This window comes from Vipera ursinii (assembly GCF_947247035.1).
Source record: "Vipera ursinii genome assembly, chromosome: 6".
Lineage (NCBI taxonomy): Eukaryota > Metazoa > Chordata > Lepidosauria > Squamata > Viperidae > Vipera > Vipera ursinii.
Window position 1 is genome coordinate 66,696,891 of NC_139515.1, and position 27,911 is coordinate 66,724,801.

The window sequence follows — 27,911 nt, forward strand, 5'->3', positions numbered from 1 at the left end:
TTGGATGTTATTAATTAGCATATGCCTATACTATAAATATAGTATATTTATATAAGATCAGAGAATCATGCTCTCACAAGGTATCCAGTCCTGGTTAATAATAATGAATTTAAAATCTTCCACCATATAGAGAGCTTCCTTTAAATAATAGCTTTTAAATAATAGCTTTTAAACCACAGATAGTGTCAAAGGATTTAAGTAGCTGTTACATGCATCAGAATGCCTAAGTTTATCTTAATACAAATGAAAATGTTCAGAAAATTAATTTATTATATTATTGCTAATGTTTTGCATATTCCAATTTCTAGCTGGTTAACACCTCAGACAATTTTTAAGATCAAGGCTGAACATCATGGTAACATGACCTTAAAAGCACGTAAAAAAATGGTTTACTTAGTATCTTAATAAAAAACATATGCTTATTTCATGATTCCATTGCAGCTTCCCCATAGCTGCTACTGCTATTAGCAGAATTACTTCCTTCAGAACCTGATGTGGTAACTGTTAGCCTCTGTCGAGTTCCAAAAACATCATTCACTGTAATGCCAAAGAGAGAGAGAGAGAGAGAGGTTAAAAATTCTAATTTTAAAGAAGAAATTGACCTATTTCTTAGGATTACAAAACTAGAAAATGAACGAGAACAGTCACCTGTGGAAATTGTACTTATGTCCCAGAGTTGTAGTCCCTGCCTTTCTCCTCCAAAGGCATAGACAAATGGTAGATCTGGACAGCAAGCTGCACAAAACAGAGCACCCTGTGGGCAGAAGACACATTCTCTTCTGATTTTCTGCTGACTCAATATATTAGCTATCTTTTAACAAACACATTTCTAATTCAAATCAGTGAACTAAAATCAAAATTAGCAGAGGTAGCACATATACAACGTCTTTAGACTTTATGTATTAGAACAGGGGTGTCAAACTGCCAGCCTGCAGCATCATACAAAGGCCACACCCACTTTATTTCACATAAATATTATACACAATATTAGCTTAGTAAATTACAATATTAACAGACCAGATTCTCACCACTTTGATTCTTCACACTCCAAAAACTAAGGCTTTATAGGTATAACTGCAGAAAAACTGAAATTACCATTTTCATATCTCTGGAATAGACTAAAGATGGCTTGTTTCCTAGGATGTCCCAAATTTTCACACATTTATCAGAAGATGTTGTTACAAGACATCCTTTGATTTGGCTACTTAAGTGTAGTCCTGGAAAACATAAGCAGGTGCTTTTAGTATTAAGTCAGGAAGAAAACAGAACACTCTTGCCTCATTCTTTTACATTAAGGGATCTATGGTTTAAAGGCATCCCACATTCATGGTGCAGCAATACCAACTGAAAAGTAACAACTTCTATTGCCATTAGAAAAGACAGATACTTAAAAATTTGACAAATATATCAAAAGCTAGAATAATTCATTTAAGTTATTACTGGTAGATATATATAGCCACCCAGCTTGTGAAATATAATTCTGGGTACCAACATATTAAGAATTAAAACCATATAACACACAACACCCCCCCCCCCAAATTACAAAACCCAAGAATGTGGAAGAAAACAATCAGCTGACATTACATAACCATCTTGCAGGCTCATTATGGGATCCCAAAGTCAATGGAAAGTTTTAAGGGCCTTCTAGAAAGTAGACAGGGATGGGGCCAGCCTTATCTCGGGGAGAATTATGTTCCAGAGCAGGGGCCACAGTAGAAAAGGCACACCATCTGGGTCTTGCCAGATGGAATTTCTTTGGTGATGACACCCAACGCATACCCCTCCTGCCTGACATCATGGGATTGGTGGCTATAATCAGGGAGAGGCGGTCCATCAAATAACATGGTCTCATGCAATGTAGGGCTTTAAAGATCAAAAGCAACACCTAGAATTGGACCCCAAACAAACTGGCAAGCAGTGCATCTCACAGAATAAAGATATAATGTTCACCTTTGGGGGGGGGGCGAGTCAAGAGAGTAAGGACAGATGTACCTCTGTCCTGCTGCCACTTAGAGAGAATTCAAAAGTGTGGCTAATGCCAAATTAGGCAATGCCCAAAATCTGAACTGTAAAGGGTCAGATAATTAGCTTTATCCAGCCGATACAAGCTGCTGCACAACCTTCTCTAGAAAAGGAAAGTTAAATACTGGATGAAAATAATCCAGTATGGTGGGCTCCAGGAGTGGCTTTGTGATGACCCAGGGCACGGCAGAGGCAACAGTCAGCTGGCAGTTCAAACTGCCCTTTAATTGCTCCAAATTTTCCCCAAATGCTCCGTTTTGGGCAAGCGCCAGAACAAAGTAAGACACACACACTTTCAGCAGCCTCTGGCTGCAAGTAGTTTCACAAGTTTTTAACTCTTCAGGCAGTTCCCTCCTCTCCACTCTGTGCTCTAGGATCAGGAGGGGGTGGCCGTTGTTCATTGCCTGAGCTCTGTCTCTCATGTTCATCCTGTCCCAACCCTGAAAGGCCCTGGCCTGCCTCAGCCTGCTCTTCCCCACATTCCTCTGAAGCCATAGACCAGGGGTGTCAAACTCAATTTCATTGAGGGCCGCATCAGCATTGCGGTTGCCCTCAGGGGGCCGGGTGGGTATGGGCCGGGTGGGCGTGGCCTACTGGGTGGGCGTGGCTAGAGTGCATATGGCCTACTGGGTGGGCGTGGCCAGCTCTACATCGTTCGCATCAGGGGTGCCTATGGGGGCCTGGGCAGGAGTGGGACAGATCTGAAGGTCTCTGGCAGAAGGAGGGTCTCTGGGCCAGGGCCAAAGCAGTGGGGGCCATTCCCTCACTGTTTCCAGGATGGCTTCATGGGCCATATGAAAGCACTTCGCGGACCGGATCCGGCCCCCGGGCCTTGTGTTTGACATGTCTGCCATAGACACCTCGACCTCCATGGGCTCCAGTTCCAGCTCATTTTCCTCAGCAGATTCAGGCTCCGATAGAGGCATGACAGGCTTCTTGAGGAGGTGGCAAGACAATGTCTCCTTAAAGGGCAGCAGAACAATCTCTCAAAGAGTTAATTATTACTAGGATCCAACCAAATAACGCATGTTCTTTATGCACTGTAGAATGGCAAATATAATTTTGCCTCAAAATATGATGTAACTATATAAGATATCTGACTAGAATGGGATTTCCTTAGGAAATGGGGAAAAGAAAGGCTTACCAGATACTTCTTCATCATGAGCTTTCATTGTGAAGACTGGTTTATGGGAACGAGCATCAAGACAGTACACAAATCCATCTTCTGTGCTAGCCTACAACAAATCATTTCCAGAGATTTTAAAAATAAAATCAACAGGCAAGCCACCTTTCTCAATCTGAGTGATCTTGCGGAGGTACGGACATGAAATCCCAGAACCGAACCATCCAGATTGAATGGCCATTGTAGAGAATTCTGGAAACTGACAGTTGGGAAACACTGCACAGAATAAACAGCTGGATGTTTGATGGCCAACTCTAGCCATGCAGGTACTGTTACTCCTGATTTGATAACAAGCCACAGATCAGGATGATCTGCTATCTATGGCAGCATAACTTGCTATATTTGAGTACATTTTAGACTTCACTGTCAGGAACCTCTACATTACCAAAGCGTCTCTTAATGAAATAAAGGTAATATAACATTATCGAATCCCAAGCAGCAAGACTTCCATTTATTAGTGTTTTACTATATTACACATTATTTTATATCTTAAAATATGCTGGTTGCCTTGAAAATCTTGGATGATGGATATAATAGGGTTATGCAACATTTCAGATTCTAAAGAAAAAAGATGCTTCCAAGAGTACACAGGGACACCTGTTGCTAGGGTCACTAACTGGAAACCCTTTAATCAACTTTTTCCAAAGATTGCCGTGCACTTATAATAATAGCAATAGCACTGAGACTTATATATCACTTCATAGTTGTTTGCAGCCCTCTCTAAGCGATTTTCAGAGTCAGCATATTGCCCCCAACAATCTGGGTCCTCGTACCAAAGGAAGGCTGAGTTAACCTTGAGCCAGTCAGGATCGAACTACTAATTATGGGCAGAATTAGCCTGCAATACTGCATTCTAACCACTGTGCCACTACAGCGCATCAGAAGTTATATGATACAGTTACGAAAAGATGTAAATGCAATGCAACTCACCCCTGATCCTTTGAAGCACTGTCTTTTTATCTTAATTACTTATTTAATAGGTTTTAGGGCTGCCTAATCTAAACAATATGACTCTGGATGGCGTACAACGAATTGAAATGCTGCATAGCCGGCATAAGTGCATACAATAGAATGGATAACACAAAACACAAAGAACCATCAGGTATTGTATTTACTAAGAAGTGGTGAGGTGAAAAATGATTCCAAGTCACTCTTTCAACTTGTCCACTAAATCTCCAGATTCTATGGTTGTCCTGTGGACTTCTGCAGTCATATAAAATGGCTGATCTGAAAAGTACCAATAAATATTTATTCAAATTTGGCACAAGATTTTTTTAAAACATTAACTATGAGAACAGAGAGGTCATTTTTTCCTAACAATAAAATACTTCTATTCCAGCTGAATCATTAGTAAAAAACACAGCAATCTCACTGATTATAAAAGTAATAAACAGAGAAGGCAAGCCTATTAAGTGAAATTACTGACTTCAAATGGTCTTGTTTCTAAATAAATATGCACAGAATGCTAATGTAACCTGATGCTAAAATCAGGGTGACCGTTCCCATTAAGAATACACAGAGAAGCACTTCTATAAATCATACCAAAATTCTAGTATGTGCTTTAAAGACACTGTTAACAAAATATTTTGTGTCAAATAGCTTATGAAGGAAATACAGGTAGTCCTTGACTTACAACTGTAATAGAATCTACTTATTATGATTATAAGTCATAATAGTTATAAAATGGGTTACCCATATAACCAATCCCATATTATAATCTTTTTGTGGCAGTTAAACAACAATGGAGACTGTAAACCAAACCCATTGTTTGATATAGGACTTGAAAATGAAACGAACACTAGGTTTTGGCAAAAATGTTGTAAATTGTGGTCATGTGACTACAGGACGCTGCAAATGGCCATAATACAGGTCGAGTGCTTGAAATTCTGTCACATGACCATGGGTGGGCTCGCCATCGAATGTCATAAAGTATCTTTTTGAGGGTGTCGTCATAACTTCAAATGGTTGCTAAGTAACCACTCGCACATTGAGGACTATCTATATTACATTTTATTATTTATCTCTGCCATTGTATGGTTTATATATTACCTGTACTTTTAAACGTGTGATAGATAGATGCAATAGAATAAGCATGTTCTTACTTGTCATAAGAGCCAGAAATGAGAGTCTGTGTTTCAAATGGATGAAATTGCAATGTTTGCACCTAAAAATAAGGAATATTTTTATTTATTTATTTTAATTCCATTTATATATCCCGCCCTTCTCCGAAGACTCAGGGCGGCTTACAAGCTTAGCAGTAGCCTTCATTCTATGTATATGCCTGCTTATTAGGGCTTTCACACACACCCCAAGCGGCATTATTACAAAGTCAGCTTAATTGCCCCCAACAATCTGGGTCCTCATTTTACCTACCTCAGAAGGATGGAAGGCTGAGTCAACCTTGAGCCTGGTGGGATGCGAACCTGCACTAATTGCAGGCAGCTGGTGTTACTTAAGGAGGCATTTAGCCCACTGCTCCACCAAGGCTCTGTATATATTTGTATCAAAATGTAGTTTTACAGTGTACATGATTTTAAATAATTCTCAGTATAATTTTTTCACAATTGGCTGGAACATTTATAATTAAATGTTATTTCTACAGAGCTCATTTCACTAGAATGCAAACATCTAAGGTAATAGCCATGGAAAACGAAGATCAAATCTTGTTTGAATAATGAATAATTATGTTAACTAGGAGTTGATATTAATTTCTCCCATGGGGCTGTGATTGCATAACTTCTCACAAAATTAGCCAGTTACATCTAAAATTTGAGAGTTTTTTCTATAGACTTACTTGGCTCATCAAACTGGGAATATGATAATACTAAACCTGTACTTAATAAGGCTAATGAATGTTAAAATACATGAGCTTTTCATAGGGACATAAGAACAGATGCAGTTTTTATCCCTAAAGCTGCCTATCATAACTTTTTTTATAGAATGGATAAAAAGTCCCATTCTTCTTAGCACTTGATCATTTGATCTCTTAGAATTCAAAAGCAATTAATATTGAGCTTTTGAACCTAATTTTGCTTTGACTTTTTCATTATTTTCTTTTCAGTTTTTAAACCCCAAATCAAATTTCCCAATTCTATTTTAGTTCTTTATTCATTTATAAATATCAAATTTAAAGACTGCATATCTCACTCATAAAGCAAATCCTTTCATAGATGCAGCAGTTAGGCTTAAACATCAGTTAAGGTAAAATTTATTTAACTATGGAATATACAATATACAAAGTCAGATTTTAATAAATCTCAATAGTTAAACATTCATTAAATTAATATTTAAACATTTATAATATTATTATATTAATACTAAATATTTAAATAAAAATATTTATTATAGCAATCCCAGTCCTGTTCAATCTTTTTTTGCTTGCATTTTATCATGTGCTGTCCAAGATCTGAAGAAGGGAATATATTTCAGGTATCCATTGGACAGGTCTCTTTTTGACCTTCACTGCTTGAACACATAGATGAAGTGCCTCCATATGGTCATTCAAGAAACTTTTTTTGCTGATGACTGTGTGATCCTGGCACACAATGACAATGATGATCCATAGTTGATACTCAACAAATTTTCAGACACTGCTATGTTCTTCAGCCTGATTATCAGCCTGAAGATAACTAAAGTACTTATCATCCCATTTCAAATATAAACCCTGCAAAACCAAGTATCACTGGTGATAACACCCAGCTGACAAATGTAAACAGTTTCAATATACGGCAAGCATAATTTTGAATGAGGGGTCTTTGGACAAAGAAATATCAGAATCAGCAAGGCCAACTAGGGTCTGGCTTGGCCGCATATTAGAGTGCTCAATCAATATAATGTCTGTATCTCTACAAACCTAAATGTCTACAGAGCTGTGGTTATCCCTTTGCTCCTATATGGTTATGAATACTGGACTCTGAGGACACACCAAACAAGAGAAGAAATTTCACATACATGCTGTCTGCTGCATTCTTGACATTCGTTGGCAAGACCATATCTCCAGACTGGAGGTTCACAAAGTCCACCAGCATTGAGTTTCTGATTATCAAAGCCCAGATGTGATGGGATACATCATCAGAATGGACAAGCAACCATATGCCTCACCAGTTCCTCTCTGATGTACTAGAGACTGAGAAGAGACATCGAGGTTGTCTACACAAGCACTACAAAGTCACTGTGAGGGAAACTCTACACTTCTGTAACATCCAACCAAGGGAACTAGAAACTGGCTATTGACAGAACCCTGTGATTGAGCCTGTGTTATGAAGTCTCCACCAGCTCTGAAAACAGGCACAGCCAAAAACTAATAGAAAACTGTTATTACAACAATGGACTTCCATTGTGCTAAACTTTGTGCTTCCAGATTGGGATTGTACAGCTACTTCTACGTTCACAGATGAACTGCACAACAGCATGGCAACAATTTGTTGGTTCATAAATCCTCACTTAGTAAGGCTCTCAATACCCCACTCCTTCTCTCTTTTTCCTAGCTTATTAAAGAATAATGACCATCTGAGGGGAATATAAACGTTTCTTCGAAAACCACACATACAAATAAAAAAACTTTAAATAGTTTTGCTTATATTGCTTACACATGGAATAGGAAGATGCTAACCATGAAGTACTGAAGCTCTTTCAGGAAAGGGGTAAGAAAAATGAGAAGCTAATTTTCTAATGGCAACTAGAATAGATACAAACTCTCTGAATGAAATTGGTTTTTCTTTTGTATTTTACAAAAAAAACAGTATTAGAGGAAAAAAATTGCAATACATCTGTATGATATCCTATTGTGCCAGATTTTGTTGTTATTTTGCTGCAATAGATTAATTCGGCTCTGCTTTTAGAATCAACATACCTTGTCTGTGTGAAGAGAAAGAGTTGCTGCTGTTGTGCCCTTGGACATGTCCCAAAGAATTACAGAATGGTCAGCTGAGGCACTTGCCAAGACAGATCTAAAAGAAACAAGCATATTGATTTGCAAACAGTGTCAACTCATGTTTTACCTTTCTTGTCCAAAGAATAGAGTTGAATACCTGAAACTATTCAAGTATTATAGACTGCTCATTTTTGTTTTAATTGAGTGACAGATAAATTGCCCAATGAATTAAATGTATGAATAAATGTAAGGTAAATTATGTGGCTTCATAGTGATTAAATTAAGCCAAACAAATTAATAAACCTGCATAAGTCAAAAGCATATTTCAAAAATACGTCTTCAGGAAGATGAATAAGATGATGAAATAAAGACACAATTGCACCATCCATGGCAATTGTCCTAAAGATATCTTTAATTATGATTTACTTTGATGTAATGGAAGTCAACTGCACATTACTTCAATGTGTATGTGAGCTACAGAAATATTTTTACAGGCTTCTAGTTTTGTACAGTAGTGCAGCAGCCAAGGGGTCACAGGGCTCTGCAACCTGTGGACCGATTTTTTTCCTATTAGAGGACCCTAAATGAGCCTAAAGTCACCCCAGAGACTACAAAGAAGGAGAGGAGCCCCACTAACCGCGGAGAGACAGCGGTCGATCCGGTTGTTCGTGCAAAGCCCTCCAGAAACCAGCAGAAGAAAGGCTAGCTTCACTCCAGAGTCTAGCCCAAGCAACAAGCAACCGAAGCCAAAAAGCACTAATTTAAGCTTGATCGTAAACAACATGTTTGGAACTGGGTAAGAATATCGATTCTTTCTCTTCTACTTGATAATTGATTTCCTGGGGGAAAAAAACCCCAAGAAGCAAAAATCCTCTGAAAGTGAGAAGGAGGGGGACTTTTGCCCCACTCTCCCACAGAAGGAAGTGGCGAATTAAACTTTTATGGGGGACAGAAATATATTGAAATGAAATGAATATAAGACTTAAATCTGGATAACTTTGAAATTGGTGGAATTTGTTAAGATTTTCTTTTCTTGATAAAAACAGAAGAAAGTAATTGCTTGTTTTGAAAGCTGAAAAAACAAACTGGTGTTGACATCTAGTGGTGGATGAAAATATACAGCTGTAATTGCTCTAATACAGGAATTGGCACAAAGCCCAGAAAAAGGTAACTTGTTTAAGTGACCTTCAATGTCTTAACTAAACAGAGAACAGCTGCAACAAAGCGAAGAAAACATTTTGGGCTACCTACAAGGTGAGAACTATAAACCTTAGGGGAAAAAATTGACCTTCCTGGATTATAAATACTTATTGAACTGTGACTCTAAAGCTGTTTGCAGCGAATTTTTGGTTATCGTGGAATATCAGAGATCTGCAGAAAAAACATATCAAGAAAATACAAATACTTTCCAGGAGGAAATGTATGCTATGTTGCAACTAATTCAAATGACAATGATTTCAAACCACAAGGAAATTAAAAACAACTTTGAAAATATAAATGAACACATCTTTAATTTAAACTTACAACAAAAAAACTCTCAGAAAATAAAAACAAAGCAATCAGATAAAGCAAACAATGGAACATAAATCAAAGGAAAGAAATTTAAAGGTGATTCCAACAATAGAAGGAATTATGACTTAACCCAGGCAGAGAAAAACTTGCAGGAAATATCGGACATGGAAAAGATAACCTACACTTCAAGACTGCAATATAAGTCTGAGGACAAGAAAAAAGATTCGACAAAATGGATTATAGAGCTGTCAGGAGAACTACGAGAACTTGAGAAACAAACAAAAATGGTAAGAGAAATTAAGAGAAAGAAAAAGATTTTGAATGAATACGAAGGGGCAAAACCCTCCCACAAAAACATGTTACTGGATTTATCTCCTGTACCTACAGCAATATCTACAAACTATGGGAAAACCTTTTGGTCCAGCGGAGCATACTGATTGGGAAAGATGTTTGCAAAAAGAATAGGCTAAAATTAGAATTAAGAAATTAGATGATGGGATTTATCAGATGGAATATTTAAAGATTAAACACTTGTTTGAATATGGTTTAAAAGATAGAAATTTTTTGGATATAAATGTATTTTAGTTTAAGTAGGATGGGCCCCTCAAGTAACACCGTATTTTTTATGATATGAGAACTATAAAAATGTTGGGATGGTTTATATAAGGGAAATGTTTTGGATACTTAAGTGTAATTGATCTTGAGAAAATCTCAGTTGATAAAAATGTTTTGAATAGATTCAAAAGATTAGATGATTGGATTTATTAGATAGAATATTTAAAGATTAAACATTTGTTTGAATACAGCTAAAAAGAATAGAAACATTCTGGATATAAATATATCTTAGCTTAAGAGGGACATGTTTCTTAAGTAGTATACTATTTCCTTCCCTTTTTTTCTTATCTTCTTTTTTAAGATATGAGAAACGTAAAATTGTTGGGATGGCTTGTATGAGGAAAAAGACTGAAATATTTAAATGTAATTAACTTTGAGAAAATCTTAACTGGTAAGAACGTTTTGAACACTGGGGAAAACAAATCTAAATAAGAACTTTGAAAATAGGATCTATGACGAGGTAATTAAGATGACCAATTAGAAAAGCAGCTTTATATAGATTTTAAATATTAGAAAAATGTTTATATTCAATTGTTATCTATCAAAATACTAAGAAATGTACTAATTTAAGGTTGTTAAAAGAAAATATTATTGGAAGAAGAGAAAATTAAAGAAAGCTGCTATGTGGATTATGGATTTATAGAAATTGTTGTTAATTAAATATAAACCTAGGCAACATGCTGTTTATCAAATATTAAGGTGACTATGTTAAAAATTCAATTAAATATATTAAAAATATTTTTACAAAACATCATTTATACTAATTTATCTTTAAATATATTTTTTTACCTGAGATGTTTATTCCACGAAAGATCAAGCACTGCTTCAGTATGCCCCTGATGGTCTTCTCTGGATAAATTCTTTATGTAAAAAGATTAAGAACTTTTTAGAGTTTCTAAATATAATAAAGGATATTAATTGTATAACTCTTGCACAGGTTTCCAAACTTGAGAACCAATCCTTGCCTTTGCTCCTATAGCCTGCTGATGATGATTATCTTAAATAGTCTCAAATATACAAGATCATTCTAATCCAATATTTTCCATGACAGCTGGCAACAACTGTTCTGAGACCCAGACAAGAATCTTTACCCATTTTTTTAACAATTAAAATATTTCTAAATATTAAACAGAAAATTTGAAAGTACACTATGTAAAAAAAAGGCAATCTTCTCTATCTCAGGAACCACGTTGCAAGTGTCCAGATCCAGCTTGGACCACGCACAGGAACATGTATGGAGATGCTTTCCTGTGCACACTTATAGTTATCTCAAGAAAATTTTTGAGATAACTGTACTAAGGAAGACAGCAGGCTGGGATAAATCTCACCAACTGTTATCTCCAGGAAGCCTGACAACTTGGTGACCAGCAGCAGGCAATATAAAGTTTCCAAGAGTAACATTTGTAGCTTGTGTATATGTGACAAAGACTGAAAAGGCAAGCAATTTTTTTTACTAAAAAAGTTTAAACTTTATTAATATGAGGTTTGTTCATACCAACCTTTTGTTTCTTTTTCTTTGTTTTTGCCTTCTTATTACCTAGTGAGAAGACTGGCTCTAAAGAGTCCACTATGTCAAGATCCCAAATTTCAATAACAGGATTCATTGTGCCAACAGCAATATAATTCCCTAAAGAAATATCCACGTTAATAATGTATAGCCTCATAAATCATATATATAAAGCATATATTTTCTCAGGTCCATGGTGTTAGCATGCAGGCCCAGGAAAAAATTGCTTATGCCAGATCCAAAGCACTGCATACATCTACCAATGTAAATTTCTACTCGTAAATTTATCATCTGATGTCTCTGTAAAAAATGAATTTTATTTTTGTTACTTTAAGCTTTCTTGAGATAATAGAAAAGTTCTCTGTTTATTGCAAGGTTTGAGGTAAATGAATCTTGAAGGGGAGCTCATTCAGATCCATTCAATGCTGGATGAATACATGTTTAAGTTTCACTTTGGTCATTAATTTAATTATCGAAATCTGTTACAGTTTTGGAACTTGATCAGTTTTCCTTGGATTTAGATGGAAAGGAGATGTGTGCTTAAACACTGAAGCTACACATAATTTCTCCCAATAGTCTTATTATGTTACATAATATGGGACACAGTGATATTCTGAGAGACTTTACTTCCTCAGGAAAGATAAAAGATAAAACACATCAGAAAATAGTGTCTAAAACCTAGTTAGCCATTTGATAGGTTATCACAGCCATTGGAAAAATAATATGATTATCATTAATACTGGATAGTAAGATTCCCTAGTCTACTGTAACATTTAATCTCTTTCCTAATCCTAAAGAACAATGCCTGGGAAAATCTACTTCTAAGTTACAGTTTTAGAAGAGAAACAATCTAAAATAAAATCAGGAAACTGAAGATGACTACTGAGGTAAAAAAATGCTCAGTGAAAAAAAATGAAAATGAAAATATGTGATAGATAACAAGAAAAAAAACATAAAAAGAAAAAATGTTTGTTCCCAACTGTCTCTCTCTGCACTTTCATATAGATGTCCCCTGCTAATCTGGGCATTATTAGAAATAAAATGGTACACCAACTTACCTGCAGAATCATTGGGATTAGGATCAAAGTTCACCCATTCCACAGTTAAGGGGTATGCAGATAAAATAAGATCATGATGGACATAAAAGGAATCTTCTTCATGATTATAAACTGAAAGAATTAAGTAACTTCCTTTAAGTAAATAAAAATATCATACTCCCATTACACAAATATATAAAACAAATAATACGCTTGTTATTCAGAAAAGAATAAGGTTAACATTATCAATATATCACAAATCAAAAATAAAATATGGGAAGATATTTCCGAGTTCCTTTATAGAAGCTATATTTTTAATCACAAAAAGATAGTCAAGCATATGTTGTAATCTTCCCTCTCTCCTACAGTTTACTGATTTCTAGACCAGGGCTTTTCAACCAGTGGTACGGGTACCACCTGTGGTACATTGGCACCTGGCAGGTGGTACGTGACCATCCTAGAAAAGTGGTAGTGGGGGAGGGGAATGAGCTGAACCGGTAAGAGGACCGCACAAGTCTGAGCAAGAGATGGCTGGAGCTGCAGGGCTGTCAGGGCTCAGCGGAAGTGCCAGGATCAGTGCTTCTTCGAGACTGTCAGGGCTCAGCGGAAGCGCCAGGATCAGTGCCGGGCTCCAGCTGGAGTTGGCGCTGATCCCAGCATGTCTGCTGAGCCTAGAAGAAGCGCCGATCAGCTGGAATGTTGCGGCATCTCCAGGGTCTTGTGATTTACATTCAGATGCTTGGCAACTGATTCATATTTATAATGGTTGCAGTGTCCCAGGGTCATGTGAAGGTGACCAAAACCTGCTGCAACTACCCAGCGGGGGGGGGGGGGGAATAAAAACCAAACACCCCCTACCCCACCCCCGCTGCCAATCCTCATCAGAAATGCTCACAACAATGAAAATCTCAGACAGGAGGAAGAGCGCCGCCCAGCAGGCAGGCTGGTGTCTTGCTCAGCTGTGACTTGGGGGGGCACTTTTTTCAGTGCCATTGTAACTTAAAACAGTCACTAAGCGAACTGTTGTAAGTTGAGGACTACCTGTACTACATCACTTTTTTCCTTTTTTTTTTTGGTCATCAAGTTTTTGACACCTTGCTAGGCTACTGGTAGTACTCGGATGTTGCCATATCCTAAAAGTGGTACAATGGGTGAAAAGGTTGAAAAGCCCTGTTCTAGATAAATAGAACTCAAAAGCAATGCAGTTTGAACAAGTCTCCACAGGTTGACAGTATCAATACTAATCATATTTGATTTACTTATTTACACCTCTGCATTTATTAGTCTTATGCTATACAAGAGATGATCCAATAAGCAATACAAGAAACAGCAGAGCTCAAAGGCAGAAATAAAACATGCTAAGGCTCCAAGGAACAATTGGACCACACGGATAGGTAGCCTAATTGAATATAAGCAATATTTCGATGTTATGTTTCAATATTATGGAAGATGTATAAATTATTCCAAAATATTGAAAAGAAACTGTGAGGAAATGCAAGACTATAAAAGTATTTTCCCACCAAGTGCATTAAGAGAATATGGGGAAGTGATTTACAAGAAACAACATGATTATACGAAAAAGATTATAAACAAATATGTATAGTTTTACTCAATACCAACTGTACACAAAACTAATCTGTAATATAAAAATAATATTATTGCAAAGTATTTGTGTTCTCATTTTGGGGAAAGGGTATGAACCACCTGATCAGAATCTGTCAAAAAATATGACAGTAACACATAGCACATCAAACTCAAAATATAGGGCCTCAAAGTAAATACAAAACATTTGCAATTGTACTCCTACAGCAATCCATGTCCTGTATATAAAATCCTTTTTTTGGAAAGAGAGGAAGAATTTAAGCATAGAGTTCAATGTTATGAATAAAGAAAATATAGGGAATTAACTTAACTTAATGAATAAACCATCCATAGTTCTTTGTTAAAAGCCACAACAGTTTAATACCTACCATGAACTTCTAGACTGCAGTGGTCCTTATCCACTCTGCCACATACCACAAGATTGTCATTTGACTTGATCACAAAGTCTTCTTTTTCATATTGGTCCTAAAAGAATGCAAGTTGAATATTATTTATTTTTAGTCCAATTTTCAAATTCTTATTTTATCATTGTACTTAACATATATTAGAAATGCAGTTTATATTGAGTATGTTGTTGAAGAAGAAACCCAGAAATACTACAATATTAAAGACAGATGTTAATTCTTTTCAAATTGATTAATCTGAAAAATTTCTTCAAATAACACTTATGATATACCTATCACTCGAAATATTGAATGTTATCTTTAGCCAGAATTAAAACTATGTTATTAAACAATCTCCAGTGTTATTAAACCATGCTTTAATACTTACAGTATCTTTAATAGTGATATATGGATCATTTTCATTAGTTCCATATACTGCAAGCCCTGCAAAGATCTCTCCAATGCCCTCCGTACCTATCATATGACAAACAGATTGTTCTTGATCAGACTCATAAATGTGAAACAAGTAGCATCTTTTGTAAAGACACACAACTGCACATTCTTCAACAGAGAACCTGTTTGTGTACAGCAGGAAGGAGAGATAAATACCTGCATTTTCTTCATCATAGTTATCCAAGTCATATTCTGCCAATTCATCATTATCTAGCTTATCATTGTCTTCATCTTTGGAAGCAGAGCTAGCTTCCTCACCATCAGCAGCATCCATGGCACCTGAAGTTTCTTCTTGTACACCCCCATCATCATCATCACCATCATCATCTTCTGTCCTTCATGTAAAAAAGGAAGTTAACATTTTCACGAATTTGGCATAGCTTAACATTAAAATGTCACTGTCTAATATTTAGTTGTTTGTACAATTCCAAATTGTTTCTGTGCCAATAACTTTGAAGGTTCCACCTATCGCACTGTATAGCATCCCAGGTAAATATGCAGCACAGGATTGAGTTGTAAATCTGATGTTATGCACTTGGAGATAAATTTAGATCAATGACACAGTTGCAATCCCATAGAGCAGACATGTCAAACTCATGATGTCACGCGACAACACGCAACATATCGGAGCTTTTTTCCCATTGCCGGCAATGGGGTGGGTGCGGTATCCTGATGATGTGTCCAGCCTGTGGCCAGCAATTTGACACCCCTGCCATAGAGACTTAACAATCAACAACTTATTTCCTTTAACTGGAAAATGCTTGTGTCAAAAACAATTACATTCCAAAGCAGTCTCTTCCTCACAAAAAACAGGGTTTCAATGTATTGAATGTGTGTTCAATATATTTTAATAGTTATAAAACCTTATTAGACATCAGCACTTTTAATCATATGTAATTATCTGGGGGGTTTTTATTCCAAAATTTTATTATAGAGTATCCCTGCTTTTATTCTTTCCCCCCCTCAAACCTGAACTGATTGGTTTACTTTTGACAGTAAATAGTGTATTCAATCACAAAGATTTTTCCATTACTACTTCTACACTAAAAAATACATATATCATTTTCATATATTGCTACCACAATTCCATGCTACTAGACTTATGCTATAGATCACTCAGTCTAGTTTATATATTTACATTGGACAAATTTAATTAGACACAAACTAGATTTTAACTTGACTATTATTAAATTGAAGAAATACAGATGTTTTGCTGTAAATTGACTTTTCACTGAACATCAATTTTCTCAAGCTCTTGTTCCAATGCAATCCAAACATACTGCAATCTGTCTTTAGCTTCAGTAATCAAACGCTTCAGTTCTTCCTTGTCAAGTTGTACCTGCAACATAAACATGAAAAATAAAACCTCCTATAGTTATATCATGCTTGACACTTGAAAAACAAAGCCATTTTTGAAATGAGTTTCATCCAACATATTTTAATTAGGATTATTATATCCAGGGCTTTTTTGTCATAGAATGCCCAGAATGGAGTTCCGACACCTTTTTTGGATGGAACCTTGTTAGGGTAGGCAAGGCGGCTTGTATGACGTGTGAGTTCCGGCACTTTTTTTTTTTTTTTTTTTAGAAAAAAAGCACTAATTATATCTAAGTTTTTAAATGAAATGGCAAATCTACAGTTTTTTATATTGCTTTACTACTGCCTCCTGGTTGCCCATATTCTTGGTCTGCAAGTATGACAGTTCTATTCCAACCAACAGTCCATTTTTGACAGCTTGCTTTAAAAAAAATCCAGTCTGAAAAAATAAGCTGTAAAACTCGCTAGAAAGACAACTATTAAATACAAAAAAATGTGCCCAGGAAATGCAAATGAAGACATTTAGGTGCAAGAATGACTATAGAAACAAACCAAAATGAAATAGTTAAAGTATCATGTTATAATCTCTGGTACACTGTAAATTGAGGGAAGGCCTTTCAAAGATGGTAAACTAAACAATTCTATATGAGGGACAACTATAAATGCAGAGAATTACATATAAGTATTAAGTTAAAACCTGGGGAATTATGGATACTATGTAATACAAACAAGAAGAATGGAAAAAAATAGTTGTGTTCCATGAAAACCCAAATCCAAAGTTATTACTGTTCTATACTGTTACATTACTGAATTCAAAATTGTTTTGGAAGTTTACTTTGTTCACTACACATAATTGTAAGATATTATGAACTGGCTTCATAAACGGGGACAAAATATTACTCCTGTGAAAAATACAAGAACAGTGTGTACTCTACCTTGCAAAGTTCAGTAGTACCAGAAACTAATACCGTGCAATTTTTTTTGGTTTCTGATTTTCAAAGGAAAAACAAAAAAAGAAATAATACGAACCATTTTCTTAATTTAGAATCCTTAAATTTAAATTAGCTTTAATTAAAACAAATATATACGAAATACGTGCTCTCGAACTTGGCTGACTTCCTTTCAGAGATGAGACAAGGTGGAAATGTATATAATCATCTACTCTTCTTTCGCCTTCCACACTGCCGTCCCTGTTTGTTTTCGCATAGCGACTAATTTAGCCTAAACCAAGGGTAGGCAACCTCGGCTCTTTTATGACTCATGGACTTCAACTCCCAGAATTCCTGAGTCAGCATAGCTGACTCAGGAATTCTGGGAGTTGAAGTCCATGAGTCATAAAAGAGCCGAGGTTGCCTACCCCTGGCCTAAACTAAAGCATTCACGGCTTTGCTGCCTGAAATGTCTGTAGGAGCTCTGAAATGAGGGGCGGTGGGGCTCTCTTCCGTCCTCACCTTGTCGGGCGTCTCCTTGGCAACACCTTGGGACACCCAGGCAACACAAGTTACGGGACGACTCATGGCTCCAAGCGACCAGGAACCGAGCAGCTGAAGAAGGCTTCCCCGTACGCCGACACGTGCGTTGCCGACTTCCTGTTCAGCCCACCGAGTCTCCCAGCTGACGTCTCCATGAAGCCGAAACGCTCACCCTGTCGCCGGTCAAGAACGCTACAAAATACTATAGGCCTCGGGGAGTGAGGTCATCAAGAAGCGACACATGAGTCTCCGCCCCTTCGCTATCAAGAAAGAGATCTCAGCAACGCCCCACCCACCCTGCAACGTCACTGGTAGACATTTGAGTGGCGGGAGGGACATCCTTTTAAGTCCAACCTGGACTGGGCGACCTTCTGCGGAGCGATTCCCCTCCTTCTCTGTGTATTATGCAAGTTTCGGCTTCTTACCAGATTGAATGTTACCTCCCCCTCCCGCGCTTTTTACCCCAACCGCCAAAAGGGATGGAATTAAATAAAATTCATGGGAAATCTCATGTCTAAGTTACCACTGTACTTTGGACTGATTTCCATTTTGCTTTCTGATCCATATTGAACTAGGAAAACTGTTTTTATTTTATTTATTTATTTATTTATTTATTTATTTATTTATTTATTTATTTATTTATTTATTTATTTATTTTAATTCCATTTATATCCCGTCCTTCTCCGAAGACTCAGGGCGGCTTACCAACTTAGCAGTAGCACAAACTTACACTTACTTATTTTCTTAAAGTATTTAAATGGCCGCCTAACTCGAATATGACCTTCTGACACATGCAAACACGTAACAGAAAGTACCCTATAATGCCAACCAAAAACAGCTAGTTGCAAGAATTGATCGCTGATTAGGGACTCGGCGATCTTTGGGTATGTTTAATTTAATTTGAAGTTGCTGTTGAGTCGATTCTTGATTATACTTGTACGGTACTCTAATTTTCTGGCATGTTACATAAGAAAGTTTTGTCCCCACCGTTTCGCTAAGCTGTTTTGTTTCTAATAAAGGCACTGCAGAATTTTGAATGCTGACATCTGATCTGACTTCCCTGGAGACTTTGTAAATGCCTTGCAACTACTGTATGTAATTCAGAAACCGAAGTGGTGCAATATAGTTTATATGCAGATCACTGTTATGACAAACACAGCAAAGGGTCTAATTTTGCAGAATGGTAGGTATGTAAATCTGTTACAGCAAAGATGATAAATTTATGGTTCGTTAGAAATTGTGGTGAACAAGATTTCAACTTACCACAGCATGTCTCATACTAATATATATTGTGGTGTGAACAGATGTATAAAGTGGTTTCTAGCTTAAACTGGTATTTAGTGTATTCTGCAAGCTCAGCCAATTATGACACCACAAATCAAGGCTTTAAAAATGGCTGTGCCTGTTTTCCTGCTTCTCTTGCTTACTTTTTCCTTATTCCTTGTGCTTTGCCATCTTTCTTATGTCTCCTTTAGTGACTTCTCATAAAAGAGTTCTGACTCATCAGAATGCGTTCCAATTACCTTGATTCATTGGGTTAGTTTATGCTTTGTTACAACTATAATTTAATCATCATATCAGGATTGACATGACACACTAAACTGAAGTTATACCAGTCACAAGAAGATTTCCGGTCTTTTGTCAAACTGTAAAGTCAATAGCTAATAAATATAGGATTTTGCCATCTGATCACACAAGACAAGTTTATCCATAAAAACATATTTTAATTCTAACAATTAAAGATCATGTACCATTGTTGCTCACAACAGTAATATACAATTCACACAAAACATGGCTGATCTGACAAGAATGTTTTGCAGGCTGACTATATATATGTGTGTGTATAGACAGATAATATGGTTAGAGATAGATATCTTTCTTAAGGAATTTAATATACCAGAAGTCATGCAAATAATTTTAGAGCAGTAAACACAACAGGAGCAATCACTTGTTGACACTACCAAAATCATTCAAATACAGAAACAGTCATTTGATAAATATATACATACACTGTATTTTTGTTATTCTTTTTGTGGTCCCTTCTAAATATATTAAAGCATTGCTTCCGCCCTGCCAGGTCCTTATTAAAGACAAATCCAAAAATAGGATTTGGAGTATTTTCTACCAATACTGACCACCAGTATAAATTCTTGAGATATCTAACCTTAAATCCCTATATTTGAGGCACTTAACCATTGGTTGAGAATTGGGACAGGAAAAGCCAACACAAGTATTCACCTCCGAACAAATATTAATTCTGATCTATAATTCTGGATTATTTCAAGTCAGAAGTTGTCTTCGTCACATAAAATCTTCCCTTGGCCTGACTGCATTCATATTTTAACCAAAAAATTATGAGTTTTAATCTGTATTACAGGAAATTCCAACATTGCAGAGGAGCATGAGATACATTCTAGGGGGCACACTCAGTTCTTGTGCAGTGTTTCACCTCTATAAGCACCCGGCTGCTCTGTAGCTTTTGAGTTCTCTTGGAATCCTTTCCAAAAGATAAGAATTCAGAGTAAACCATCAGGTCCTGTGCAGTAAAGAAACTGATTAGAAAAGGCTTTCATTACTACAAAAGTTGAAAGCCACCAACTGAGAAGCATAACCTCAAGAATCTGGATTTCCTTCAGTAGTGCACAGCACCAACAATCAATTGAGCAGGATAGAGAATGCATATTAATACAAGCATTTTTTTAAAAAATATCAAGATGCAACATATTTTACTTCTTTTATTACCCTGGTGTGTTCCTAACAAATTTTTGTTCTATCTTTTATTGCAAAATCAATATATGTAAGATCTATACAGCAATTAAGCCATCATGCTGAAACTTGAAGCTGACAAAAATTAACACTTTGAGTACAGCTATAAAAGCTTAACTCTTGTGCCACAAGACCATTGACATAAAACAGCCAACTACTGACCTAGATATCAATGCAATCCTTGGCAACAAACCCCATAGTTACAACTAATACATTTTTTTACATAGGAGATTGCATTGACAGAACAACAGGTGTCACTAAAACTACTCATTTGATGTTAACTAAAATGAAAGGAAACAAAAGTATTTGTTGTAGAAGGAAATGGATTTTCATGCTACTCTTTGAAATAAAGAAGTTTATATAATTCTTACATATCACTAAAAATTCAGTGAAGAGGTGGATCACATTCTATTATATGCCTTATCAGTGATACAATTTAGAATTTATTTTCTCTTTCATTTTCACTCACAAGTTGCATGTACTTTACATTGTTAGCTGGTCTGAATTCACTAAAAATCATTCAGGAAAAAATACCAACCTATTCTGAATCAAGCACTATGTATATGGAGATTCTCAGTCACCCAGGTCATGACTGTCCCAAAGGTGCTTTGTTCACGAGGCAACTGGACTTTTCTTGTTTTCTTTGAAACTTCTTCAAAGAAAAAATCCAGTTGCCTTGTAAAAAAAGCACCTTGGGGACAATCAAGCACTATATTTCTTTTAAAATCCATTATTTTAAAATTCATTCCCCTCCTACAACATCTCTCTAATCTTCCACAATTACTATTGCCCCTGTTTCTCTTTTAATAAGTGGAATGTTGATTTCTCTAAGTCAATATTTCTCAACCTTAACAACTTTAAGATTTGTGGACTTAAATTTTCCAATTCTGATTGGGATATTCTGGGCATTAAAGTCTGGACATCTTAAAGTTGTTGTGGTTGAGAAACACTGCTCTAAGCTGTTAAAACATGCCTAAATCTGCACTTTTACCCGTCCCCCAAAAAACAATGAATAGGCTGAATGCATTAAACTGCAGGTTCTCTTAAAAGTTCTAGCAGCTTAAAACACAGTTCCAGAATTAAGAAATAGAACCCTATTCAATCTGTAATATTTATTGAGCTTCAAACCTCATTACTAACACCATGGATTTTTTTAAATAAGTCTATTTATAGACAGAAAATGAATACAAATCCAGAGCTTTGTGTCACCATGATTTGCTGGATTGACTTGGCAACTCAAGTTTTAACCTCTGCTCATGTTTTTTCTCCAGACCATGATTAACGCAATCTTATTTTACTATTTCCATACCATAGTACATAACAGAAGAAAAGTGCATAAAAAATGAGGAGAATCAGGGCGATGAATTGTTCTGGGCTATTCTGCCAAAGCAAAGGACATATTTTGCTATCTATTGCTGGTGAAGAAAAATTGTCTGGTATTATATAGCCTTAATCAATCAGTTTAAATAAAGACTATATATACTATAACAATATTTCTAAACCATCTTTTGATCATATAAATTTAGGGCAGGACTGAATAAATTATTTTCAAATAGTTTTTCTTGTGTTTTCTAGAGTGCAAAGGATATGTGATACAAGATTTCAGCACTGGAAGTAGTGAGGAGAATCTGACACATTTAGAGTTGAGGGAATTTAATTGAAATGCATTAAATTGAGGTTTAGCATGCCTATATTATTCTTTTTGGTGAAAAAATATAGAAATCCCCCTTCAAATTTTCATAACTGCTGGAATATAATTTTATTGGTTTGGCACCATATTAATGGCCAACTGTCTAGTTTAGAACAAGGGCAATGAGACAGATGAAATATTTGCAGGATGAAAGGATAGGGTTTTTTCCCCCCAGAAAAGAGCGAAGTATCTCTGACAAGTATCTCTGAGAGCATAATCTTGTAAATAAGTCAAATATACTTTCCAGCTCCTATTCTATTTGCTTAGTTATTTGTCTGTTGGTATTGTAAGCATATTTATCTTGGAAATACACTGTAGCAGTTTTAGGAGAGTCTGCCCAATCACTCAAAGCATCAGAGTAATTAATGCTGTAGATCCTAAATCATGTTATATATGCTTATTAATAAGGAGTCTGGATAAATATCTGCTAGATCTCAGAGGAATATAATCCTAATTTTACTGGTTTGTTGTTACAATGAGCTATTTTAAAAGTTGCAAGATCGAATTTTAAAATTGGGTTTTAAAAAATATATTTTTAAAAATATATTAAAACACTATTTTAAAAGTGTTCACATTTTAGGAAAAGAAACATTCCATATTTGCTTTCAGCTTTTAACTTTAGATCATTCATTAGAATTATGTATTCCTTTTGCAGGATATTGCATGACTCATGAGTTTATTGAATACTGGATGAGCCAATCCACTTTTATATCTTTAACATCCCAGTGTGCCTGCAAAGCAGGATAACATGCTTCCTAGTTTAAAGGAGGAAGCATTTTAGACTCAGCTGAGAAATCACTGTATTTAATGTTTCCTTTCTTCAGATAACAATTTTTTTAAAAAAAGAGAAAGGCCATCATCTACTGCTTGGCCTCTATCACAATATTTGAGTTTTATATGACTGCCTTATATTAATTGCATTAGCACATTATATTAAACTGTAATCTAATGTTGATTATATCAATTCAGCCAATGGTGTAGTCAAAAACATCTTAAAGAAACAATATTTTAATGAGATGTGTACAGCAAATTGGTAAAACAACAAACTACCGGTCCATCTATTTGGCACTCTCTATTTTAAACCTCCCCAACCTGTTGCCTCCCAATGTTGAACCTGCTTCCATTAACCCCAGTCAGCATGGCCTGGACAATACAGGAATTAGAGGGCAACATAAAGCAAGTAGTTCTCCAAAGTCTTAGGCAACTCTTTTTAACTTAGCCTCAGGAGACATTGGCAACTTCAAAGAAGAGAGCCAAGATGGCCTGTTTGACTATTCAGAATGCAAGGGTGATAGTGCATTTAACTGAACCACATCTGCTTAAGAAGGATCTCTAGGTCCTTGCTTTTTTATAGACATTCTTCAATGTCAAACCTTATTCCTTTATTTTTGCTCTAAATTTTATGGTTTGAGTTGACATTTGAATCCTAGATTGATGCAGACCACTTTTGTTTATCTGCCCTATTTTTCCAAATTTGCAGATACTCTAGTCTCTAATGGCTATGGCTGAGCTCTGTGGACCTTGGGTTCAGGATATCTGAACTATTGGCTTCAACCTCTAATGCCACCCTAGCAAGATCTCACCTTCCCTTTACTTTTCCCGATCATTTGACAATTCTATCTGCCTTCTTAATTGCTTTAATTGTAACTGGTTGAAAAAAACCTTACAAAACTTGCTGTGACATTGTTCAAACTAGGATATGACAGAAACATCGGTGAAAGTAGCCCTTTTGTTTGAAGGTCAGTGAAGTTATAATGACATTCTAGAGAGATATGCTGTGTTGTTTTTTTTAATCCAACCAAATATAATGCTATCAGCCTGGTGCTATTTCTGCACTACTGACACGTTCGGTTTTTCTATTAATGTAAAAATAAGCAAAGACAAAAATATTTTTCTCTGCATTTTACTCTCATCCAAAAGTAAATGTGGCTTTCTAAAGGCAATCACAAAGTGCTTCTATTACAAAAAATAGAGCATTGCATAACTGTTTTCATCTTTTCCTCCATAATAGATTTTGCTGATAACAGAGGATGGATGTCTTGGTGGAAAACTTTGAGGCACCTTAATAAAGGATGACATCATCAGAATCCTGTACAGAGTTCAACGAGTAAGACAAGAAAATTACAGTTTTTCTGTTCCTGTCATGAATATAATTTCCATGAACTTTCAAGGGGGAGAGGGAATTACATTTTTGATATGTGTTCAGAGTTTATATTCTGGAATTACATTCCAGAAGACAGGGATCACAACAGAAAAAGCACACTTCCTGGTTCTGGATAAATGACACTGTTTAATTAAAGGAACCCAAAGTGTGGATCTTCTCTTCATCTCATTGGCCAGAGGCTAAATTACATCAACACATCAGTAATTTGGGGGATATTGGGTTACAATTATTGTTTGTTTCTTGTGGCAATTCTTTAATATGGTTGACTTGTGCACACTTATAAGATTGGTCCCAAATGCATTAAGTCTATCACAATTTTAATGTGAGGAGAAGGTTGTCCAGGAGAATGCAATGCACCATTATTGATAGTGACAAAAATAGCAGGATATGTAATGCTCAATTTCATTTTGCCATAGCAATTTGCAATCAAAAATGCATTTATTTCTGATTGGCCTCATTATTACTGAGCTAAGCAGAGAAAATCCCATCTAGGTCATACAAATTCCAGGATCCTACTGCTCTCTGAGTTTGGTTGTTTTCTTCCAGACAGTTCATTATCCAATTAGATAACATTATCAATGCACTCTGTGCTTTGCAGGAAAGCAACCTACAAATAAGAAGAAATTTCCTGACAGAACAATTGGAATGGCTTGCCTTCAGAAGTTGGAGTGCTCCATCACTGGAGGCTTTTAAGCAAAGACTGGACAGCAACTTGTCTGAAATTGACATTCAGCAGAGGGTTGGATTAGAAGACTCCAGGGTCCCTTCCAATCTGTTATTCTGTTATTCTGATCTATGTATTGTACATATAGTACATAGAATTGTACAAGTCTCATATGATAGTTTAATATTTTAGATTGCAATGTATTGGAGAAAATCTCAGCTTATTCAAAAAGTATCCAAGTATCTATGGAAGAGATCTTTAGGATATTTCCTGAGCTATTGCTATAGTATATTTTTTGATCTTTAAGACTAGACTGTGTGTAACTTCAGAGAACAGAGACAGAAAAAAGTAGAAGCAAGATCAGTTCAGTCAGCAGATTTGAGGTATCATTATATTTCCAACTGTTTATTCTATTTTTACTGCCAGGAAAAGGGAGAGCTTTGGATAACACAGACCTTTAGCAAATTACTTCACTCTCAAAACTGTATTTTGAATGTAGCCAAAACTGCATTTTGAACACAGCCACACTGAGGTTTGAATATTCTACAGCATCATACTAAAGTGTGAGACAGGAAATAGATAGGATCTTTAGTGCAGTATGACAGCTATGGCTGGAATTTGGTCTTATTTTGATTACTTTATTCTAGTCAGTTCTTTAACGGTAATGAATCTTTGAAACGTGTCATTTCCAGTCGTCTCTATTCTAACTCAGCAAAAAAGGTATCTGAGAAATGTATATGTATGTGTATACAAAATATGTGTGCGCATAACTAAATGTGTATATAGTCTGTAATGGCTGGCTAATGTCAGCTTGTTAAGAAAAGAAATCATATCTCACCGTTACACATCACTTTTATTGTGAAGAAATGTCATGGGTCTTTTAAACTGCAGACATTGGTGCATTGAAAAACCTGAATGCTGAATTTTAAAGTCTATTTATTTTGATGTGGCAGAATTGTAAGTCTTTGGAGACCTGTAGCCATACCAAACAGGAGTTGCATAAAATATGAAACATCCACTTCATTGTCTATCAAAAGGCAGCTCATTGAAAATAGATAAAATTAATTACATGCGGATTAAATACTAAACCAATACTATCTTCATTTTAAATCCTTCAATCAGTTTGTAACTTCAATAAAAGGTAAGTATACTTTCAATTTCAAAGAAATGTAAATATGTAAAATAGAAATTTGACACTGAAACATGACATCAGTTCTGGAACAGTAACCAAAATAGTTGTTGTTATTAATTTGCATTGAAAAAGAAAGAAAAATAAACACCTTCTTTCTCTCTCCCTGTAGATAACCAGGAGTCCCAGAATGTAAGAACTTATGTGATAAGACAGTTGCACAACATGGAAAAGCCACAGCAGTATAGTTGGACAAACCCTCAGCGAATTGTAGCTAGGCAATTTTAATTTGCATTGTCTTGCAGCATGCTCTTCCTGTCGGAAAAGGATGAAAGAATGTAATTGCTGCTATCCATGGCTGAGTAGCCCAGAAAGGATCTCACTTGGCCCTCCTTAAACATGGTGGTGCTTTTGAAAGCCTCCAAGGCCTGGGTCAATAAGAGGGGAGAGGCCATTGGCAGCCACACTGAAAAAGTAGAGAAGTACAGGTAGTCCTCAACTTATGACCACAATTGATCCCACAATTTCTACTGCTGAGACAGTTTTTTAATGGGTTTTGCCCCATTTTATTACCTTACTTGCCACAGCTGTTAAGTGAATTACTGCAGCTGTTAAGTAACAATACAGTTGTTAAATGACTCTGGCTGCCCCATTGACTTTGTCAGAAGTTCGTAAAAATAATCACATCACCCTGGAACACTGAAGCCATCCTAAATATGAGTCAGTTACCAAGCATCTGAATTTTGCTCATGTGACCATGGGGATGTTATAACGGTGGTAAGTGTGAAAAATGGTCATAAGTCACTTTTCCAGTGCTGTTGTAACTTTGAGCAGTCACTAAATGAATCGTTGTAAGTTGAGGACTACCTGTAGCTTTCTTCCATTATATGAGAATTCAAAGATTTGTGCAACAGTCTCTGTATTTCTGGATTTTTAAGCTTCTTATCAAGAGGATCCATCTATAAGCTTTTCTTCTTCCCTGCCCCACTTCCTTTGGTATTTATAGGCCAGTACCGCTAAGATGGAAATATGTCTTAACTCACAAATGCCATTTATCATTCCTTTTTCCTTTCAAAACAGAACAAGCCCTCAGGGCTGAACAGGACATGCACACAGTTTAAAAACCATTTGTTTTGTTTCTTATATTCAGAAATGTTAATCACAATAACTATTTAGATTAAATTAGATTCTCGTTACAAGATTAGTTCTAAATCTGACTTCACAAAATAAATGGTGGGGTTCTTATAACGTGCTATGCCCAAACAAACCATATTGTGGTTCATTGTGTTGGCCTGGTTCTACCATGTTGCGAGAATTGGCCTTAAAATGCATCCTTAGTTTGAAATAATAATAATAATAAATTATACACTTTTAGTGCTGTATGATCCTACATCCTAAACCACTGTTTGGCAACTTGGCAATTAATGAATACGAGGCTTTCAGATTGATGTTACAACAGCCCATCTGCTATCTTACTTTCTAGGAAGCACAGCCATAAGGGAAAGATTTCAACAAGGCAGCC

General features: G+C 36.0%; 2 protein-coding genes and 1 long non-coding RNA gene across 3 annotated transcripts in view; 1 reads left to right on the forward strand and 2 right to left on the reverse strand.

Moving 5' to 3' along the window:
* Nucleotides 1-248: 248 nt before the first annotated feature.
* On the reverse strand, nucleotides 249-18,124 carry PWP1 (PWP1 homolog, endonuclein). Its single transcript, XM_083365632.1, has 15 exons — nucleotides 17,956-18,124; nucleotides 16,468-16,526; nucleotides 15,344-15,522; nucleotides 15,123-15,208; nucleotides 14,720-14,816; nucleotides 12,771-12,881; nucleotides 11,705-11,832; nucleotides 10,995-11,065; nucleotides 8,058-8,154; nucleotides 5,308-5,369; nucleotides 4,321-4,432; nucleotides 3,167-3,257; nucleotides 1,096-1,217; nucleotides 649-754; nucleotides 249-537 (listed from the first exon to the last, which is right to left on the reverse strand). Exons 1-15 carry the CDS (start codon nucleotides 18,019-18,021, stop codon nucleotides 425-427), a joined length of 1,500 nt encoding a protein of 499 aa, XP_083221758.1. The 5' UTR covers nucleotides 18,022-18,124; the 3' UTR covers nucleotides 249-424.
* The window catches only part of ABTB3 (ankyrin repeat and BTB domain containing 3), a 228,730-nt gene continuing 217,217 nt past the window's right edge, over nucleotides 16,399-27,911 (reverse strand). Inside the window, exon 19 of the mRNA XM_083365622.1 lies at nucleotides 16,399-16,526. The gene's annotated coding sequence lies outside the window, so the exon portion shown is untranslated. The remainder of the gene's footprint in view (nucleotides 16,527-27,911) is intronic.
* Nucleotides 18,747-27,864, forward strand: LOC310642360. The gene is made up of 3 exons (XR_014492896.1): nucleotides 18,747-19,159; nucleotides 24,444-24,539; nucleotides 25,195-27,864. It is a non-coding gene; the product is annotated as an uncharacterized lncRNA (long non-coding RNA).